The 22846-nt window shown below is 36.8% G+C and overlaps 4 protein-coding genes across 12 annotated transcripts in view; 2 read left to right on the forward strand and 2 right to left on the reverse strand.

Moving 5' to 3' along the window:
- Nucleotides 1–955: 955 nt before the first annotated feature.
- LOC134753299 (gametocyte-specific factor 1-like) lies at nt 956–8005 on the forward strand. 4 transcript variants are annotated; one of them, XR_010128808.1, is made up of 5 exons: nt 956–1138; nt 1943–2120; nt 2976–3101; nt 4541–5603; nt 5639–8005. XR_010128808.1 is itself a non-coding variant. In XM_063689151.1 (4 exons), exons 1-4 carry the CDS (start codon nt 1131–1133, stop codon nt 4685–4687), a joined length of 459 nt encoding a protein of 152 aa, XP_063545221.1. In that variant the 5' UTR covers nt 956–1130; the 3' UTR covers nt 4688–8005. The 4 variants fall into 4 exon arrangements, 1 of the variants encoding a protein (XP_063545221.1); XR_010128810.1 differs by having other exon boundaries at nt 4541–5481; XR_010128809.1 differs by having other exon boundaries at nt 4541–5349; nt 5434–8005.
- A 1294-nt stretch (nt 8006–9299) lies between these two features.
- LOC134753331 (venom protease-like) overlaps nt 9300–22846 on the forward strand; it is a 93044-nt gene continuing 79497 nt past the window's right edge. The window contains exon 1 of the mRNA XM_063689194.1: nt 9300–9336. Coding sequence (XP_063545264.1) covers nt 9315–9336 — 22 coding nt within the window. The 5' untranslated portion in view covers nt 9300–9314. The remainder of the gene's footprint in view (nt 9337–22846) is intronic.
- Nucleotides 11315–12515, reverse strand: LOC134753136 (protein HGH1 homolog). Its single transcript, XM_063688911.1, has one exon. The coding sequence runs from the start codon at nt 12454–12456 to the stop codon at nt 11368–11370; it is 1089 nt and encodes a 362-aa protein (XP_063544981.1). The 5' UTR covers nt 12457–12515; the 3' UTR covers nt 11315–11367.
- LOC134753339 (uncharacterized) overlaps nt 13381–22846 on the reverse strand; it is a 42063-nt gene continuing 32597 nt past the window's right edge. For all 6 annotated transcript variants that reach the window (XM_063689209.1, XM_063689208.1, XM_063689210.1 and 3 more), the window contains 2 exons: nt 15485–15652; nt 13381–14835 (listed from right to left, as the gene is read on the reverse strand). In XM_063689209.1, the coding sequence (XP_063545279.1) occupies nt 14762–14835; nt 15485–15652 (242 nt within the window). In that variant the 3' untranslated portion in view covers nt 13381–14761. The remainder of the gene's footprint in view (nt 14836–15484; nt 15653–22846) is intronic.

The raw sequence follows: 22846 nt of genomic DNA on the forward strand, positions 1-22846 counted from the left end.
CAGTTCACTCATATCATTCATTCAAACAGAATATAAACTACGTTTTAAGAGGCGGGACCACGGCAGTACTCCCATACTACCGAATGGAATCAGTTTGCATGGCAAATTAATACCAACATGTATGCTTGCGTTTTTTATCGATAAAATGGACAGGGTTGAAATATAGGCTCCAGAGTCCGTCAATCATTTTCGTAATCGAAACTAGGTTAGGATCGAGTCCACATTTAAGTCGTATGTTGTATAGGGAATATTTCTTTAAATGGGCTAATACATGGTTAGACTTCAATATTAACTTTTCTGTTGAAAGGAAACTATGTTGAAATAAAATAAAACCGTAATTAAAAACACATCACGACGTGTCGAACCCTTTACAACGTTCGTGGTCGTGACTGAGAAATGTTTAAGCCAATTTCTTTCTCGTATTAAAAGGTCTGTTTTCAATGTAATCTACACGTACAATTAAATATTTAAATGTATGTAATTCTTCTATTGGAAATATTTAATGTTATTATCTCACAAATTTGACCCACTGCCTGCATCTGAAAACATTTGATCATTAGAACTGAGATATATTTTTACATTTAAGGCTAAAATCTTAAATAATTACTAGATTAACAAAAATGTATATAATGTAAAGATGGCAGACAATAAAGATATTCTAACAACAGTTACACACACAGTTACAGCTACAATAGTTACATTACAACATCTAAAACAGTTACAGTACATCCCTAGTTCACAATCAAAACACATATGAAATATCTAATTTTCTTTGTTTTACAGCCTGCTGCACCAAAATTTTATAGCTAAAACTCTAAAAGTATCTAAAGCAAACGTGGACTTGACAAATAAACAGCATTGACGTTTTGTTTTGTTTGGTTGGCAATGGTTTGCCATGCAAACTCCATATAAAAGTTTTTTTCCTAGTTGTAGTTGCCTTAATCGTTCCATTCGTTCGAATCGTTCGTTCAATTCAATTTTAATCAGTTTTTTCTTTTGAAATTCCAAGATTTCCAAGTTCCAAGTGTTTGGAATTTCTCGTCATCTCCAGGAACCATTATTATATTATTATTAGTATTCTACTCTTTGGTCTTTGCCAGGAACTGCGTCAAAACCTCAACAGGCTCAACATGTATTCGTAAGTCCTTCAGAATCATATTTTGTCAACTGTAACTTGTTTACAAGTTATGGTTGTTGTACACGATAGATATTACTCAAAATTCATCCAATACAACCGAAACCTGGACTTTAATTAATTTACCACAGGCCGGCGTTTGCTGAAACATGATATTTCACTATATTGTAATTATTACCGTTACTTACAAGAAACAAAATTCGTTGTAGAATACCCTGATTTTTATTTTATTTTATTAATTCAAAAAATTTACACAGCATTACAGCGAACTAATACACTGAGAAATTTATAATAGAAAGTATTTATACAACTAGGTACATGATACAGTCTAGAAAGGACAACAGAACAAATGTAAGAAAAAAAAACTAATACAAAACAGATGATTCACGCTTATCCATCGCCTCACAGTACTTCATACAGGCTGATCTTGAAGGCAATCATGTTTCAAGGAATAGAATAGAATATCTTTATTTCTATCAAATTCAAAATAATCGGCCAAGAGCATGTCGGGCCATGCAGTGTAGGGTTTCGTAGTTACTATTCTGTCAAAATAGGCCAAACTAAGGGAGTACCTTTGCCCCACTTTGTGTCTTTTTACTGAGAAGATTTTTGCAACAACTCAAAAACTACTGGACCGATCATGTTCGCTGTAGTTTTAATTGAAACTATTTATTAAGTTTTGGTTGTTCGCCAGATACATGTCATGCAAAGTTGTGCGAACTTGTACAACTTCGCTTTGTCCCATAGTGTATCTTGGGCTAAATGGGAATTAAAAATTCCTATATTTTCCTTAAAAATTTTTTACAGCACCGTAGTCGTCCCCAAACCTCATCAAATGATGACCTGCCCATACAACAAGGCACACCAAGTGGAACATTACCGGATGCACATACATCTTCAAAAGTGCCGCAAGCAATATCCGAACATGCCCAAAGTGTCCTGCCCGTTCGACAGCACGCATGTGGTCAACGATGCTGAGCTGGATGTAAGTCGTCATCATCTTCCTCGTACTGTCCCAGCTTTTTGCCACGGCTCTTGAGAGTCTGGGGTCCGCTACTAATACCAAGAACTGGCGTAGGCCCTAGTTTTTACGAAAGCGGCTGCCATTTGACCTTCTAAAAAAGATACTAGAAAATAAATAAATAATTAGAAATAAAAAATACCAATGTTAAGATTGCTAATGGCAGAAATTGCAACTTGGAAAACAAAATTTTCCTGAACATAGAGTACACACTCAAACTCTTTTAGTGTATTTTCCTTTTGGAGTTACCCAAATACACTTAAATTTTTTTTTTATTATATTAGTTAAATTCAAATTCAATGCATTTATTTCATGTAACCAAGACACATTAGTAACACTTACAAACTAAGGGGGTAGGTACAGCGAGACTTAAATTTAAAACAAAATAACACTGACGGGAGAATGCAATTCCTTGCAGTGTACAAGTAGGGACAGTCAACCCTGTCCGCTATCATTCGCAGGATGCTGTTGGGAAACAACTTCACTACATAGTATAAAACAAAGTCGCTTCCTGCTGTCTGTCTGTCCATATGTATGCTTAGATCTTTAAAACTACGCAACGGATTTTGATGCGGTTTTTTTAAATAGATAAATTGAAAGTGATTCAAGAGGAAGGTTTAGGTGTATAATTTGTAGGTTTACCCGTGCGAAGCCGGGGCGGGTCGCTAGTTTATCTATATGTTTTAATTGGTCGTTTATGTATGTAAATAAAATATATGTTCTATCCATTTACTTAACTAAAAAAAAAACTAATCTTATAACTAATAACTTTACTAACTAATCTGTTATAAAATTCTTAGTGTTTTAAATTATCCACAGTTCCACGTTTCAACATGCCCAAAGCGGTTCCTCTTCGACACGCAAAAATTTGTGGTTGAAGACGAGGTGATGCCGCGTGAGCTGCCGCCAATACCCGTTGTTCAGACTGATGAGAATTGGGAGGAGGTAAGCACATCATATCTTCGAACGCCTTAGCGCTGTCTAGGAACCAACTGCGCAACTTGGTAAGGGTGCTTACCGGGCACTGCGGCCTAAATAAGCACATGCACACTATGGGGAAACGTGACATGGGGCGGTGCAGACTCTGTATGGAGGCAGAGGAGACGCTCCTGCACATCCTCACATTGTGCCCCTGCCTAATGCGTACTCGTGACTTAATCCTGGGCAGACATATATTGCGCCCGGAGGAGTTAGTCTCTCGAAATCAAAAAGATCCTGCAGCTGTTTGAAGTTGCAGGTTTGGATTGAGAGTTGTAGTAGGTGGTAGGATGGTCGCAATGATATTAGGCTTTGGAGCCTTATATAGCCCCTAACACAAGAAGAAGAAGAAGAAGCACATCATATCTGCCCTTTATCACCCACTGCTGAGCATAACTCTTCTAGTACGCCACTTGTCCCGGTCCTGAGCTAATCTCATCCAGAAGTGACCCGCAATTTTCCGGATGTCGTCCACCCAACGAGCCAACGGACGCCAGGCGCTTGTAAGGTAAGTACAAGGAACTAGAAATGCTCTTGTTTCATTGGGCGATAGGATAGATGCGGGGTGCGTGAGATATAGCTAGCGTTCCATAGGGCCCGCATTCGGGGAACTGTTTTCATTGGTCGAGGCCCGCATGCGGGGTGCGGGAGATTTTCAAAACGCCATTTTAAGTTTCACTAGTTTTACTTTACATCATAGACTGCACAAAGTTACGGGCGAAGGTTAGAGTTGAACCAAGCTATAATATGAATTATCTCAAATGATTTTTTCGCCCAAACCCTACGCCGTTAAACAAAAGACATTGTTTATTTTGTGCACCGCGGTGGCTACCTCATTTCTCATTAGTGAAAAGGATCACGCCAGTTTTAAAGGCGTAAGTTTTAGCGTGCTACACATAGGGCTCAAATTTATGTAACAGCTTTTTGCTCTCCGAATATTCTCACCTGCCGTCCTACATTACCCAAACGTGTTAACTCCGAATGCTGTTATCTGAATTTGAACCAAAAAAGTATTTAAACGCAAGGGTCTGACACTCTTTGATAGAGAAAGATAGTCTTAAGAGGAAAGAGAAAATAGTGCCATGCTTTGTCCTTATCACCGACCCGGTGGCATCTGGCATCATAGGTAGGAGGCGATGGCGAAATACCGAAATTTATAAGAGTGAAAGAGAAAAAATCCTATGCTGCCCAAATTTTGTATGAACATTCTTTCTCTTACACCTGGTCGCTCGATGGCGCGTCTATAACTACTTGTATATACTATGCTATGTTTAAACGTCATAATCTTATCGAAGTTTGAAGTTTAAAATAGCTCTTGCACCGTTTGGGCTATCAAAATCTCTGCCAACTTAGCATGGTCTAACTCTAGTAAGTACTTTAGTAATAATATTGTTTTTATATTTCAGGAGCCATGCACATCCTACAAACCTGACATGTCCAAGAAAGGGCCTCACATCATCACCAAAATCAAGGGCGCTACGCCCTCTGAACGCCGCCAGGCCAGGATGGAGGGCGTCAAGAACTATCGCCCTATGCCTTCTACCTCAGAGTAAGATTAACCCAGTTAGGAGCCGTCCGGGGATCAACCAACAGCATTACATCTATTCTCTGCTTCGCTGGATTACAGTCAATGCTATTGGCATAGAGAAATATAAGTGAGGAAACAGTGATAATAATAAATTTTATTAATCATTTGAACTAGATTTTGTCACAATCAATCATCTGAGTTAAGAGTCCCCGGCAAGCTCGGCGCAATTGCACTTTCCCCATACAAACGTAGTCCCGCTCTCATTTTAAAACTACGTGTTGGATTGTAATGAAACTGCACATTCAATGACATGAGGTATATCTAGGTCTGAAATTAGTTTATATAGCTCCAGTTTATAAAACCAACGAAATAGAGCAAAAACAAGTTTTATATGAAAAACTTAAATTCGCTGTATTTTTTTAACTATGGTATCTTAAGCTACATTAACTAATTACAGACATAGATATACCTTATCCTATTGTAAGTAAAAAGTTTAAGAGCAATCTAGCTAGTCTTTTTAAAATGAGAGAGGAACTATGTTTGTATGGAGAACCGAGCTTGCCATGGACCCTTAATCATTTAAACTAGATTTTGTCACAATCAACCATCTGAGTTAATTTGTATTCAAGGCTGTTTTATAAATGAGATAGACATGTAAAAAAAACGCGTAGAAAATTACTGCAGATTGTTGTTGCTGGTTCGACAGCTAAATATGGCACTTTTAGGAGCCATGTAATTAAAGTCAATGTGTTCCCTCTATAAGGGAACCAGTAAAAAAATCCGCGTAGACGCGAATACTACTGGTAATTATTGTATCTGGTTCGACAGCTAAATATGGCACTTTTAGGAGCCATGTAATTAAAGTAAATGTGTTCCCTCTATAAGGGAACCAGTAAAAAAATCCGCGTAGACGCGAATACTACTGTAAATTATTGTAGCTGGTTCGACAGCTAAATATGGACCCTCTATGTATAAGGGAACCGTTTACTAGCTCTTTCGTCGCTTTTCACACTTACGTTTTTACACATTTTTTACTCAAAGAAATCCTGTAGAACAGAAGGAGTGTAGCTCTTCCTTTCTGACAACAGCGTATGTAGAGGTAGACCAAGCTAAGTTGGCAGCGATTTTGATAGCCCACACGCCAAGTGTTATTTTAAACTTTAAACTTCTACGAAATTATGACGTTAAAACTTGCACCGTCTGGTTTAGCTTTGTCTGACTATATACAAATACGAGTAGTTGTTGCGCTATGACGGTAATTCCAGCAATAAATTCTATCACATTGAGCTTAGTGGAAACTGGATTGTCGAACTAGCGCCATCTACTTTAGCTGGCAAATTAGTGGCTACAATAATTTGCACTAATTCATACCTTTAACACATTCACTGCCAGTGACCCGATAGGCGCTTTTCGCTACATACGGGTTTTCCCATGCTATCAGCTACGCTCGTAGCTCGCTGGCACTGAATGTGTTAACATAGTTCTTTAATTATGCTAAAATGTAAGACTGTGCCATATCTAGTAAGATAAAAAAGTAGTTTTTGTTTCCAGTATTATTATTTGTTATTACTTACAGAAATTTGATATTATTACTCTTATATTTAGTAAAGCTCTAGTGGTGCTAATTCCCAATGGGATTCGCAACTATCAAAGGTTTTTATAGATTGCGCCAGCATAGGCATCCACCCATAAAAATAGCTATTTATGCAACAAGTGCGGAAATCATCTTTACGCACGTGTATCATACAATGTTTTACTATGCATTGTGCGAGTAAATAAAAAAACATATCATGGCAAATAAGTTTAATTATTAAAAAATTGAAAACAAAAAGCACTAGTGCGGAAAAGAGCACTTTTCCGCACTAGTGCGAGAAAGTAGCACCATATGTACTGTAAAAAAAAATTGAAAACAAAAAGCACTAGTGCGGAAAAGTAGTACTTTCCGCATGATATGGCTCCGTAGGAAACGCACTGAGCACATGCATTGTAAACAAGTATTTGACACTATTTGTAGGATTGACAGGTAAAACCTATGCCGGCGCCATCTGTTAAATACTTCCACCGGCCAGCCCCATTGTTATATATAAACCTTAAAATAACCTCGTTATGTTTAGAATTTGGATACCTTATTAGACGAATTTAAAAAAAAAAATATGTTATCACATAAATGTACAGATTACTTAATGTATGATATGTACATTCTGGCAAAAAAGAGTAGAAATTAAAAAGTGGCAACACTGTAGCGTCGTCCCTTTCAAATCAATCTAAGAAAAACGGGACGACACTACAGTGTTGCCACTTTTTTAATTTCTACCCTTTTTTGCCAGACTGTACAGAAGGCGTAAAAAAGCGCCCTAAATGCCACTTTTCTCAAAGATTAACTCTTCTACAATAAATAACTCTTTGCCACTGGTGGTAACAAATTGATGTGAGAACGCCAAACTTATTTTTGTTTTTGTTTTTATGCAATCAATATTTTTATTTTAACCCGTTAATTGTGAAACGACGCCATATTTGTCGTTTGACATGAGAATTTTCTGTTCTTCCGACAGTCTTTGGCGGTCAAAAGTGTTGTCGTTGTAATTTGAACCTTCTGCAAATATAATAAAGTCGCATTTTCGAACTTCCACTTTTAGAAGTATGTGATATTTACCTACTTGGTTTATAATAAAAGGTCCTAAAAGAAAACTCTTATGTAAGGAAAATTATATTGTTAAGTTGACTACAAATTGTTTCTAGATAGTTAATTATAATCTACTAAATATTTACATACAAGATATATACAGTGGTACTACGTAAACGAAATTAATAACTAGCTTAAATCTAAAATAGGCCCTTGAGGCATTGTACCAAGGATGCTGGCGGCATTTCCTCGTTGTATCGCAATGCTGATACGATGTGCGAGAAAGCCGCCAGCTCTTCGGTCACCAGTTACGTCAACCAGACGCTTCGCGATTTCTGCAAACAACTTGTGCGCGCTGGGACCCCATGGATCTAGTTTCAACTCCAATAGTTAATTAGTTATGTTTAGTTTTGTGAACAATTACGTCATGAAAGGGTTATTTAGTTATTTTGTTTTGATCTGTCTACTAAATTGTATTAGGTATGATGTTAATACAAGTTAGGAAGGTAGAGTTAGGCCAAGCGAAGTTTTGATAGCACAGACTGTGCAAGTATTTTCAAAATCTGTGCTATCAAATTCGCTTGGTCTAACTCTACCTCCCTTATGTGTAGTGATACACATTTTATTAAATATAATTGTGTTTACCTACAAGAAAGTGCCATAATGTAAAATGTTTGCTATTTGTGATCAGAATATTTGTGGTTATAAATAAACAACTTGCTTATTTTTGTTATTTATTTGCCTTACGTTATAAACAAAAACATAACTGACACGTCAAGGCGCCAAGCAAGCAAGCAAGCAGGCGGCAAGGCGGGCGCAAGCGAGCTAACGTAAACCTTACTTGAAAGTGTGAAGGTTACTTTGACAGCGTCCGACATAACACCTATAGTTGTCCCTGGCGCTGTGGGCACCATAGATTAGCATATGTTATGTGGTACACGACTAGTAACGACGACAAGGTGTTAGATAGATAGATTTATTGGCACACCTAAGATACAGCTTACAGAAACAATTGATTAAGGATAGGGGGTAAACAACAGGCGGTCTTATCGCTGAAGAGCGATCTCTTCCAGACAACCTTTGGGTAGCGGAAACAAATCGGTCAAGAAGAGTATGTGTTGCATAAAACGTTATGAAGCATACTTTAATACACACAATTACAGTAAATAAATAAACATACACAAATAAGAAAATTAAAATAGACATACATAAATATATATTAAACAAACCAAAAATATAATAGATATAACAGCAACATGTCATGGTGTTTTTGGCGTTCAAAAGGTTAAGACGCGTATTGGAAGTGCCACCCCACACTAGCGTCTTTGAGCGTCGGCGTCTAGGCGTCTACAGTCTGGCAAAGAGTAGAAATTAAAAAAGTGTCAACACTGTAGTGTCGTCCCTTTCAAATCAATCTAAGAAAAACGGGACAACACTACAGTGTTGCCACTTTTTAATTTCTATTTGTTTTTGCCAGACTGTATAATGGAAAACGGTGTCGTTGCGCAGTTGCGCCAACGCTGCGTCGAGCAGCAACCATAGCGTTGACTTGACGCTGACGCTCGGGAGACTTCAGTGTGGAGTGGCCCTAAAATATTGTAGCTGCAAAACTGAAGTTCAGTTACCGCAGTACGGGACCTGCGGTAACTGAACTTTTTTGTCAAAACGCATACGGCCTGCTTTCTTTTCTACTTTCAAGAAAGAATTGGTCCAAAAGGTCCAAAGAATATAATACTCACATTTGGTCTAATATTGGTAGTAGTGTCAGTGTCAAATCAAATAAATAAAATGCGTGCAGAAAGTGATGCTGAGGATTTTTCAGCTGAGGGTGCGTGGGCATGTGGGGTTGCCATGCGATGCCAAGACAAGACAAGAATTCCAGTGTGAACTGTAGATATAACGTATATCAAATCAATCAAAATCAAGACACAGTTAAAAAGCAAGCAGGAACTTTCTATAGAAGGGGCACAACCAAGAAGGCAGGAACTTTCTATAGAAGGGGCACAACCAAGAAGGACCTTTGGCTGTCATGACAATCATAATTAAGATAGGTAAGTGAGACTGTTTATGTATATATTTCTATTTTGGATTTAGCTGAGATATATCCTTGGATAACTGGTCATTCCACCTACTTACAGTTGTAAATTCAGTATTTACATGACTTTCTTGCTTTTCTTGTATGTGTATGATAAGGATCTTGACCGACATTTCGTCATCTTATTGAAAACGATTTTTTATGCTCAATCAATATGTACAGCACAACCGAGGTTTGAACCAACGAATTTTGATTACCACACATAATTAATAAAATAGCTTTTTATTTCCACATTACAGATAAGGTAGGTACATTTCAAAAAACTATTTTTAGGCCAGGATTACACTTGTAAGTTTTACTTACGTAAGTAGGGACAAAGCTATTTGCTAGAATGAGATAACGATATTCATATCTCATTCGGTCCGCCTAAAGCAAAGGGGGCGCAATATAAGGACTTAGAAATTTTTTGACCAAAAGTGAAAATTATACAGGAATCATAAAACACTTGGAAAAATTTCATTCGAAACGCTAAAATAAGCATGTTTTGTAGAAAAAACTTTCTCTAAAATCAAAAATGGCCGAGATATTGGACCTGAAAGTTGAGCCGATTTTTAGGACATAGAAAAAGTTCGATGGGTGTTGTTGTCATTATGACCCAGGGACCGGACAACCCTTTCCGCGATAAAACCCTTTCAATGGGCGACACTTAAACACGGCTAACACATTGAAAGACTTTCCCTTTTGAGCTGCAAGCCCATTCATACCCTTACCTTTGACTAACCCTTACCGAAAAGCTAACCAAAAATAAGGCTAGCTCTTAATAAGGGTTACCCTTATCTTTAAGCGCTTTTTATAAAGGTTTCCCTTTGCGTGAAAGAGACAGGATTAGTATATATCTACGGTAGTGTATGAAAAGGAAACAAAATACTTGCCTAGTCAAAGAACGCCGCCGTCGCCGCCGACGATCGCTCGGATTCGAAGTAATGTATGCTTTATGAACAAGGTAGACGACTTAAATTAGCACGCTTATATGCTAAAAGGAAAGCCCTTTATAAGGCTAACCCTTATAAGCAATATGCAAGGTATTGGTGAGCGGATGATAAGGGTTTTGTAAGGGTATTTGGGCTACCGATTACTCAAATGTGGTAGCTTTATATAAGGGTTTTTAAAACCAAAACAAAGGGTTTCGTCTGGCAAAGGGTATGGTGAGTTAAGCCTTATGCAATACCCTTATAAAACCCCGATAAGGGATAGCGGGCCGGTCCCTGTTATGACCCCTATTTTTTATGATGCTATCGTATAGAAGACGCTAAAATAAGCATGTTTTATAGAAAAAACTTTTTCTCTAAAATCAAAAATGACCGAGATAATAGACTTCAAAATTGGCAAATTTCTAAACTTGTAAAATTTTCGACGATTTAAATCGGAGCGCAGAACACGTCTGTTCTGGCGCTCGCCGGCCGCTGCCGCGGCACGCTCGCTTCGCTCGCTCGGCTTCGCGCTCTGTTTGAGCGCGATCATCGCGGTCAACCTAACACACTCCTCCTCGCTTCGCTCGTCGTCGCACCTATCTTGTCTCTGTTACTTAATTTTACTGTTCCAGTGGTTTCAACTTGCGGGTCAAATATCTCGGCCATTTTTGATTTTAGAGAAAAGTTTTTCCTACAAAACATGCTTATTTTAGCGTCTTCTATACGATAGCATCATAAAAAAATAGGGGTCATAATGACAACAACACCCATCGAACTTTTTCTGTCCTAAAAATCGGCTCAACTTTCAGGTCCAATATCTCGGCCATTTTTGATTTTAGAGAAAAAGTTTTTTCTACAAAACTTGCTTATTTTAGCGTCTTCTATACGATAGCATCATAAAATAGGTGTCATAATAACACCAACCCCATCAAAAAATTTCTAAGTCCTGCGCCCCCTTTGCTTTAGTCCAACCATCTATAGTAATAAACTAATAATGTAGTAGTAATTAAATAAAACAACAGCTTTAAAAACCATAAATAAATGCATTTATTTATAACTTAATCTAGCTAATAAAGTTAAGATTCAGCACTTTTTATATAATCTTCATCCATCTTTTCAAACTTCTCCTTATAATCCTCTGGTACATTGATGGCTGACAAATCTTCTGCACCAACTTCAGATTCCTTTTGAATCAAAATATCTACGACATTCTCACATGCTAATAAAACTTTCGGGTCTTTCTCCCACTTGTGGTACTCTCGTAACACATAATACACTCCATTGTTCCGTAGAATCTCTCTACAGTTCCGTTTACTACAGAACTTGTTTAGCGTCTCTAAAATCATTCTCCGAATATCTACATCTAATTCTCTCTTTTTCTCTTTGGGTAAGTATTGCAATGCTATCGGCAGCACATCCATTTCTTCATCCGGATAATCCTCGTTGCCCATTAAAGGGTTTAGCAGATATGTAAGTATATCTAAATCAGGGTTTAGTAATATATCATGGTATTCAATGTCAAATGATAGATTTCTTATAGTTCCTATAGCACCGCCGCGACGAATGTTAGATTGCTCGTAATTGCAAAATGGCAGGATTTTAATCAAAGGTACATGTGGGTTCTCTTCTGTCAGCCATTTGCGTATTCTGCTACTGCAACTCAGGTTGCTAAACATGGCTGCAAGGTAGTGTAATTTCGAACCTATTTTGTTGAAGTCAATGTTGACGTAAACATTCAGAATATCATTTAACTTGGGTATTAATGTGTCTAAACACACTTCCAACTCATCTTCAAGCCGGGTTAGGTTGGAAAGTATCATACAAGCTGCATCTGCATCTTTTTTATTAGGATTAAGAACATAACCTATAAGCAACTCAATTATGTTTTTACAAGTACTCGGACGGTATTTTAGTATCTCTGATGCTCCCTTGGCGTTGGCTGTGATGTTTACAAGCGCTAAAAGAGCATTTTTAGCGACCTCATCCACATTATCACTAGTTAACTCAATGATACTTAAGATCACTTGCTCGTTTTTGAGCAACGTATAAATTCCTTCCTCGCTGCCTGATAAACCAACTAAATGGTCCAAGGCGATATGTTTCAGATCTATCCTGGAATCAGGTTTTAGGAATTGTAGTAACTCGTCGAGTGGATCTTTGGACATCCTGAATTTTGGGACTAAAACAATAATTACCAATAATGTCCAATACTACCTAAGTATTATATATATACGACAATGTGATTTTGACATTATGACATTGACATTTGAAAACTGTTTTTTTTAATGGCCTGGCTACGAGACCTTTAAGCCAAACATTTGCAGCAAAATATTGTTGTAATTAAAAAAAAAAACTTTTTTATATAAAAACATATTATTTTTAAATAACCACGAGCAACAAACAAAATTAAGCACTGTTTTTATTTTTGTATCCCGTGATAAATTACATAACAACGCCATCTGCTGTTGAGTAGCATAATCATTGTTCACATAACCAAAGATAGATATAACTCCGTAATAGATGGATACAATGATACATTGACATAACTAAAGCGACATCTGTGAATCAGTAGCACAAAAAACCAAAGTGCCTATTAGTATTGATTAACTAGATGGCGCTGTTGTCGGAAAATAGGTAAATTTCATGTAAAAATAAATAAATCGACGGATCAAATCGGATCAAAACGAAGGGCTCGTCTTTTTGCCTACACATTGCCTACGTACTAATATTTAGTGATCGGGAACCTCGTTTCATTTTCATAACAGCGTATGTTTAAGTATGTTTAAGTAATTTCAAGAGAGACGATACAACTTGATACAACCAAAGATAAATATAACTTATTATATCCTCTTTGATACAACTCTTGCATGATTAAGTCAATTAATTCCGAACTCAACTCAGTGCTAAAAGTAAAAATATAAAACGAAATTGATTCCGATTTGATAAAAGTATATTAATGATATATTGAAACCAATTCAAACGTAGACTTTGGGGTTTTAACTAATAGTATAAGCATTTTCTCTTGAAAATACACATTTTCTTTTGGAAGTTCATTGAATTCGCATTAGGGATAAAATTCAAAAACAACGTCATTTTGATCGCCTTTATTAAAACTTTAAATAAAACATTACATTTGTAAATCTATACTTGATCTACATTCCAAAAATGCAGTAGCAATCACTAAATTACAATGAATTTTGAAATAACATCTAGTCTTATGTCTATATTAGTCTATTACCTACCTATTACCAAATTGCTAAATATTGTGGAGTAAAGATTATTTCGGCAAGGTATTTTGGGCTAAAATAAAATCTCAAAGTGATATAATAAATACCTAAAAGCGTGCCGTGGTTTAATTATTTTGATTATATATATTTTTAAACTCTCTAGTTAACAAAGTGTGTAACATTCACACTAGATATTTTTCTATGAAACTAGTAAAAACACAAATTAAAAAGCATTGTAACGATAAGTGATAGTTTGGTAATTATTCTATTTACATTTTTTTACGTTTGGACATTTATTTATTGAAAGGACGGATATTTTAGGCACAAACATTAATTAGTATTTTAATTAGGTACTTTCATTTTAGCATGTTTTATTAGATTATGAAGCGTAAAAATTACACTAATTAGGTACTAAGGTGCGCTATGCATTATTTAGTAACATCATGTTGTAAAATATTAATAATATAATATTTAAGTTTACAATTAATAGTTAATTAATGTAACTTAGAGCAAATTTATGATCCGACCTTGCGCACTTTTAAGTGTATTTTTCTGTATTTTGTTTATCGCTTCGCCAAAAAAAAACTACATAACAATGTGTAATCATTAACAAATCACAATACCCAAGGCATTTGATTAAGAAAAATATTATTAAGTACTTGAATAGAAAGGTTAATATAATTAAATAACATAAGTCAATCGACATGGATACGGTTTGTAAATACATATAAAATTACTAACTATACAGTTTTCGACGTTTTTGGTGTATGGTACGGAGATCTCGCTAAAAAACGTTTACGATGAAGCCAAAGAACTAATTGTTTTATAGAAGGGAAGCATTGGTTATTTTGACCAGTCTAAATATTTAAAAAAAGAGTTTTGAATGATTCACGGTTAGTTTCACTAGACTTATATTGACAAAAACACAAAAGGTAATCACGGTCTATATCCCATTAATAAGTCTAGTATAAGAAAAAAGCTGAAATTCTCTAGCTTCGCATAGATTTCACGGTTTCATTCAGTTTTAACATGTAAAGGGAGTAGCGTTACAAAAAAGTTTGGGAAACCCTGATTTAAAACTTCTTCTATTTTGTTACAAAGGAGAAAAAAAAACAAGTACAAGACTTACATAAAAGATTCGGAACCCCTGAGTTACATTGTTATTTAAATCATTTAATAAAAATACAGTTTACCAGCGAATAAATGATCGATAATGAAGTGCAGACACTCGTGTAGTGATAAACTAGTTCGCCAGCATCTTCCTTATGCAGGAGACGATGACGATGGCGAATAGCGACGTCTTCAGGATGTCGGCATCTGGAAGCATACGTCATGACTACAGTATACATCTAATAATCTGTGTATTGTATGTGTTCCGTAAGTGTGTGGCACTGCGGAGCCAGTTAAGAGGGGCTTAAAGCCAGGAAATTATAAGGAAACAAAAGGTTTGGCGCGCCGCGCGTAACTTGAGACTAATTTTACGCCAATTGAGTTCATTCCAACACTATAAGGGGCTTTGTCCAGTGTCTGTAGCTATAGCAGTTCCCACAGTTCCTGTAACTTTTACTCTAACAGTTCAGTGATGCTTTTAAGATCTTAATTTACCATTTGCAAGTATGGCCCTTTTCTCTAATGCCGCTCTCAGTGTCGCAGAGACAGATGGTGTCCTTAGGCCCAAGCATACGGAAGTGAGGGGCTTTATCTGAGGCAGAGGGAGGGGTCCTTATCTCTATAAAGCCACTATTAACGTCGCAGAGATCTGGTTCTTTAGGTCCCAGTATACGCTTGGGAATTATTAAAAGTTCCTACAATCTTTGTTTAATTTTAGTGGTATTTTAAAGGTAAGAACTTCATCGCAGAGACAGATGGTATCTGGATCTTTAGGTCCCAGCTTAGGAATTTTATAAATTCCTAGGTACAATCTTTGTTTTAATCTAGTGGTGTCTTAAAGTTAAAGGTAACTTACCGCTGCAAGTATGGTCCTTTTCTCTAAAGCCGCTCTCAGTGTCGCAGAGACAGATGGTGTCTTTAGGCCCCAGCATGCGGAGGTGAGGGGCTTTGTCAGTGATGTTTGGGGTGCCGCAGTTGAGACCGTCGTTACATTCTTCGCTGTTGGTGCAGGCGTGGTATAGAGCTGAGGAAATAAGAACATAGTTATATAAGTAAAAATTAGGGCAAAATCTAAAGAGAAATGAAAAGAATAAAGTCTTATTGCCGATTCGTCTAGCAAGATCATTCGTTTTAGCTAAAAGGAAATAAAGAAAATATCTACCAGCTACCCCGTACAATTACGGGTTAACACGAAACCGCCATTAAAACCAAATTTAAGAATTTCACATGAAATATCCGGCACTATGAAGAAACTAAGATTCAAAGATTCAAAGATTTATTTGTTCAACATAGGTAAGTTACAAGATGTTAAATACATATTTCAGTATCACTATGTCGTGCCTATTGGCATACAAATTCAATAAAAATACACGCTAATCATAATATCACAGAAAAACAATAATAGTCAAAACAGGGTTATGTCATGCAGTAAATCTTAATTAGGTAATTCAGTCAAAAATTCTATAATAGAGTAATATGCTTTCTCGGTAAGAAAAGCTTTTAGGTTTTTTTTAAAAACATTATTCTTGTTTTTACATGCAATTATATTCGCCGGTAACTTGTTATATATTTTGTGAGCCATTCCAAGTATGCTTTTTTGTAGAAGTGCCGTTTTATTTGGTACTTTTTGCATAGACTTTAGTTTGTTTTGAAGGCGAACGCTTTTAAACTTACTAAATAGGCTGTGGTTTGTATTTACAAAATTGGCCATTTCGTATATATACAAACATGGCAATGTAAGAATTTTGAGACTCTTGAAAAATGGTTTACATGGCTCACTTTCTTGGACACCGCAAATTGTTCGTATGCATTTCTTCTGAGCCTTAAATACAAATTCTTTATTGGTGGAGTTTCCCCGAAAAAGGATACCATATCTTAAATTAGATGTGACATAAGCATGATAGGCGGTTAAAAGTGTCGATTCGTTTGCGATTTTTTTCAAATTGTACAACGCGTATGAATATTTACTTAATTTATTACATATATTGTCAGTTTGTGTTTTCCATGTTAACTTATTATCTATACTTAATCCTAGAAATTTCGTTATGTCCGTTTCATTCACTTTATGTCCCTTATAAACTATGTTTAAACTAGTAGATTTGGTTCTTTGCTTAAATGTCATAATATTTGTTTTGTCCAGGTTTATTCTAAGATTATTGTTATCAAGCCTCTAATGTAGCAACTAAGCAACTAATGTAATTTTTTTATATATATAAGTATGCTTAGTGTTTTTCAGAAAAACTCTACTCACTACTGTTTCTACTCAGAATCAGGAGTCTTTATTTCAGTGACGACTAAAACGTCTCCGCATTTATTTGCTTCACTCCTCATTTTTTTTCTATTTTTATTTATTTATACTTTATTGCACATACAATAAGTACAAATGGTGGACTTAATGCCTTAAGGCATTCTCTACCAGTCAACCACTGGGCCAAAAAGAGACGTTTGTTGGTGCAGGCTTTGTACTGTATTTGAAAATTATTAACCGATATCACTACCTACTATTTACAAATTAAATACTGTAATGAAAAAAATAAACAAACAACATAAGCAAGACGAATAACGCCCTAACCACTACTACTAACGCCATCCAGCAGGAAGTAGCAGAAGCAACCCTCCGATGGGGACCTACTAGCGACCTCCAACGATGAGCGGCGGCACTGTTTTAGTTCCCTAAAGCGCCGCTAGATGTCGCCGGCAAAACGCCAACGGATTCGTAGATCGCGGTGTTAAGATTTCCCCCGATTTGGTTAGGTCCGCCGCCTGAAATTTGTTTTGTATCGAATATTCGGTACTGACTAGTGCTACCTATAGCCCTCTGCTTCCCTCGTGGAACTACGCGCTATAGCTAGTATTCGTCTTTGACCAACGTGCTTCCGCTCCGGCCTTCTTGCTCCTTGCCGGTTGGGGAACGCGTCATATTCGTCATCATTGTACTACGCTGAATATAAGATTATTCATTTCGAGTTTCGACACCATCTCTCCCCGCACGCACCCCCGCTACAATACTAATTATAGGTATAGTATACCTATACTATTTTTCACTTGTAAGTACTTCCCGGTGACTAATTCAATTGAAATTTGGTGTAATACCGTTATTCCTATGACTATGCATTAATATAGGTATTAACATCGAGCTGATTTGATGATTCAGATACTTCTCGATGGAAAAACACAAATATATTCAGCCAAAGCTCATTAGAAAGGTCTCGAGGACGATTTGATAAAGAACAAAAGCGTGTAGGTACAGTCAAGGGCAAAGATATATATACACCACAGAATCTCAAAAAACGACGTCATCTGTAAGATCATATATGAGGAAACATCAAAAAGTGTATAAATATGTATACGTTGTTGGCAAGATAAGTATATAAGCAGCAGGTTCAATATGATGCCCTCATCAATCAACGCATAAATTTGGTATCAAATAAAATTCATTAATATGTATACACCCCACGTTTCCATTAACATGTACACACCTACGGCAATACTTCATTTTCAAGTGGCCAGCCACTTATGTAAAGAGTCTTCTTTCAAGTAGGTAAGACAATTATTGATAATGTTGAGTTGTATTGATAACTGGCCTTTAAATAGTATTCCTGACAAATGGCTGCAATTTAGTTTTGAAAATATAATTTTGAGGTTTGACGGATATTGTCAGTTAGTTTAGGAAATTATCTCTTAAAAATGTACCGCATAAGTGAACATACTAAGCATAGAATTGTTGCCTTATGTGAAGAAGGCGTTTCTGTGTCCGACATTGCTGATGAATTGGGCGTCTCGGTAAGTAATGTTTAAAGTTATAAGAATAGCTTATACCTACTACATATTCCTTACGCCATACAACGTTTTTGGCCAGGGCAATTTTCGGGCTATTAGAATTACACATCGGTATCAACAAAATTCGCTAGTATTGTCTTAGATATCGGCAGACTTCGCGATAATCTAGCATGGGGATTTATGCTTTAAATTAGTAACTAATGATTTAACTTAATTTAAGACTATTTTTCCGATGTATGGTATGAGACCACGCATGGTTTAAAGCATTTTCTAATTCCTGTAACAGATTCGATTAGGACCCTACTACTAAGTCATCAAAGTATGTTCGTCCATCTGTCACTAGGCTCTATCTCTTGAACCGTAATACCTATAGTTAGAGAGTTGAAATTCTCGTCAAAATAGTTAAAAGTAGTTTTATAGTTAAAAGGTTATCTAAAAAAATTATGATGAATAATTTATTTTTCAGAGAAAAACCGTATATCTGTGGAAGGATAGATGGGCACACGAGGGTGCTGTAGTAAATCACGTGTCCTTTGGCCGTCCTAAGAAAACCTCGTTATTACAGGATCAGCAGTTGATCGAGGACGTTCGGTATCGCAGATTTGTGAACACGAGCACTTACGCTGCCCAATTGAATGTGTCTTGCCATACAATAAGACGTCGCTTGCATGATGCTGGCCTGCACCACAGAATGCCTGCCAAAAAACCACAACTAACAGATAGACACAAAATATTGAGGTTGAATTTTGCCAACAAGTATTTAAACTACGATTTTAATGATGTTTTGTTTGTCGATGAGAAAGTGTTCACGTCTTGTGCAGATGGCCGTCTTCGTTTATGGCGTGTTAACCATAGTCGATATGAACAGGGCAATGTTCTCCCTAATCGCAGGAGCGGCCGTATTTCTGTCGGATATTGGGGTTGGATGGGTGCGAGTGGACCAGGCGAACTTGTTGAAATTACAGGTCGATTAAACAGTCAGACTTATAAAGATATATTAGGGCAAGTATTAATTCCGACTGCAAATATAGTTTACGGACGCAGACTTATCAAATTTGTTCAAGATAATTCCTCAGTACACAACGCTGGAATAGTACAAAGCTGGATTAATGGCCATAGCGGTCTCCATTTAATCAAAATGCCACCCAAAAGTCCAGACATCAATCCCATAGAGAATTTGTGGGGCTTGATGGTTCAACACTGGGATCCTTCGATGGTGAGAACGACACAAAACTTAAAGAATCACGTTCTTGATGTTTGGGATTCGTTTAGAGGTACAGAAGTATGCTCAAGAATGGTTGGCTCAATGAGAGACAGACTTCAAGCGATCAGAGACGCTGATGGCGGGAATACTCGTTATTGAGTTGAATATTTTTATTTTATGAAAATAGATATTTTAAGTTATGCCTGGATGGTTGAACAGGATGTTTCAAGTTTGAGTTTATCTATAATACTATAAGCGTCTTTACACATTTCACTGTTTCATTTTATTATTAAAAACATAGCAATTTGATCGTGTTTCACTGCATTTCTAAATTCCGCTTTATAGACTTAAAATAAGGTTTTATTACGGTTAGGTAGCTAACTTCTTACTTTAAATTTTGACAAGTTACGCATATCGACGAATAAATAATGTTTAAAACATCATTAACGTCATTATTACAACCACAACGGTAGCATACTAGGTGAAAAATGTATAGTCTCTATTCATTGTGTTTTAATAAAATTGTAGCTAAGCTAAGCGATAAGCAAGTAATTTCGTGCAACATGTTAAAAATTAAAAGAAATGAAATTTTCCAGCTTCCTCTACCTATTACCATATTACATGACATTTTCCTGGACATGCTCCTACAAATGCCAATGAAGGTCAACCTTGATAATGAAGACGTATCATTTTGTGGGGCATGCATCGACTGTGGCCAGAATGTTACTTTTGAAAATAACGATGATTGTGAGGACGATCAAATAAAACCAATGTATTTGTTTTGTGAGAGATGTACCGGCCCCTGCTTTATTCAATGCCGTCATTCACCAACTCACTGTAATTGCGTTTATGAATATACCCATAGATTCAACGAATAAAATAATTTCATTGCTTTATCATTTTGTTTCATTATCTTGGTATACGTATACCAGCCCGTTGGATGAGTTACAAAATATACCCTTAGTCGCAAAGAGCGTATAACATGGCGTTTACGCCCAATATTCAATGAATGTACAACATAGTGTACACTATGTTTACGCCCTTTAAGGTTAACGGTATAGATATGTATTAATATCAAGGCAATAAAGTTGTGTATACATATTTTTTGGTAGATTTTTCGTATCTATATTTTTACATTGACGTAAAAATATAATGAATGACCTAAGTACTTTAAGGTAGCTTCAATGTAGTAAAATCTGTAAACACGTGATTCCAAAAACGAAGTGACAGGTAAAAACATGAGACAAACGTATACAATGAATTACAATGACAAGTCTGCACTGTTTTCGTAAATTGTCAAAACATTGTATTCAAATTTGTTTCGTGTCACAAGACAGTAAAGTTGTTTTTCGCACGTTTATATTTTGTAAATATATTTCTGTACTGCTTACTGAATCTATATTTAATGACATAAATATAAGTACAATATATTGCATCATTTGCAGGATACTGATTATGTAACTTTCATGTTATATAAGTTTTTGAACTTGCCTTATACATATTTTTGCGGCCATTGTAGTTTCCATATTTATTACTATTTGTATGAGTATATATATTTTAAACTTGTTATGATTACCTATTTTTTTTAACATAACTTGCATATATATCTTTGCCCTTGACTGTACTCCCTCAAAACGCGGGAGAGACGAGCACCCATGACAGCAGCTTGAAGTTCGAGTCGAGGGATGCTGAGGGTCTTGAGTGGAGCTATGCGTCCTCGGGACATCACAAAGGCTAGGTGCCATTTACCTTTAAGCAATGGCAGTCGTAGGTAAGCGACGGTCGAGAATGCTCGGGAGCTGGCGTCACAAAAGATATGAAGCTGTACCTGCTCTCCCATGGCGGAATCTTCAGTCATCAGCCATCTTGGGATCCTCGTACTCTTCGCTTGTTCGAGCTTGTTTAGCCAGGTCTTCCATCGGTCATAATGGCTAGACCCGATCTCGTCGTCCCAGCCAATGGCATCTCTCCAGACGTCCTGAAGGATCAGTCTTCCCTTGATGGTGGTCGGTAGGAGAAACCCTAAAGGGTCAAAGACGCTCATAATGAGGCGGAGCACTTCTCGCTTGCTTGGGCGCTTCGTTCCAGACTGAAGATCTTGGCTGACGCTGTGGAACTTCATGCTGAAAGCAAAGGTGTCTGCTTCAGGGTCCCAGTTAACGCCTAGGACTCGTTCGAGTTGCTCTTCTTTGTTGTCCGCCAAGAATTTCACTCCTCCAGGTGCAAGCTTATCTTCTGGCAGGTGTCGCAGTAGCTCCTTCGAATTTGACATAAGGATTCGCATGTTGAAGCCTCCGGATGCATGTATCCGTAGTACGTCATCCACTGTGTTGATCGCCTCGTCTATGGTTTCAATGGAGTGGATATAGTCATCGACGTAGTGGTGATTGATTATCGCGTCTACGGCTTTTGGATGAGAGTTTTCAAAGCGACGAGCATTTTGGTTTTTTACGTATTGAGCCGATGCCGGTGAACATATGGCGCCAAACGTCATGACGTTCATGACGTACAGTCAAGGGCAAAGATATATATACACCACAGAATCTCAAAAAACGACGTCATCTGTAAGATCATATATGAGGAAACATCAAAAAGTGTATAAATATGTATACGTTGTTGGCAAGATAAGTATATAAGCAGCAGGTTCAATATGATGCCCTCATCAATCAACGCATAAATTTGGTATCAAATAAAATTCATTAATATGTATACACCCCACGTTTCCATTAACATGTACACACCTACGGCAATACTTCATTTTCAAGTGGCCAGCCACTTATGTAAAGAGTCTTCTTTCAAGTAGGTAAGACAATTATTGATAATGTTGAGTTGTATTGATAACTGGCCTTTAAATAGTATTCCTGACAAATGGCTGCAATTTAGTTTTGAAAATATAATTTTGAGGTTTGACGGATATTGTCAGTTAGTTTAGGAAATTATCTCTTAAAAATGTACCGCATAAGTGAACATACTAAGCATAGAATTGTTGCCTTATGTGAAGAAGGCGTTTCTGTGTCCGACATTGCTGATGAATTGGGCGTCTCGGTAAGTAATGTTTAAAGTTATAAGAATAGCTTATACCTACTACATATTCCTTACGCCATACAACGTTTTTGGCCAGGGCAATTTTCGGGCTATTAGAATTACACATCGGTATCAACAAAATTCGCTAGTATTGTCTTAGATATCGGCAGACTTCGCGATAATCTAGCATGGGGATTTATGCTTTAAATT

Source organism: Cydia strobilella, chromosome 26 (genome assembly GCF_947568885.1).
Source record: "Cydia strobilella chromosome 26, ilCydStro3.1, whole genome shotgun sequence".
In the NCBI taxonomy this organism is placed as follows: domain Eukaryota; kingdom Metazoa; phylum Arthropoda; class Insecta; order Lepidoptera; family Tortricidae; genus Cydia; species Cydia strobilella.

Bases quoted from the DNA above. Each gene is read 5' to 3' on its own strand.
- LOC134753299 (XM_063689151.1), top strand. The intron at 2,121-2,975 runs GTAAGTCGTCAT...AATTATCCACAG, and splicing joins TCAACGATGCTGAGCTGGAT to TTCCACGTTTCAACATGCCC. The intron at 3,102-4,540 runs GTAAGCACATCA...TTTATATTTCAG, and splicing joins CTGATGAGAATTGGGAGGAG to GAGCCATGCACATCCTACAA.
- LOC134753136 (XM_063688911.1), bottom strand. From the start codon at position 12,456: ATGTCCAAAGATCCACTCGACGAGTTACTACAATTCCTAAAACCTGAT.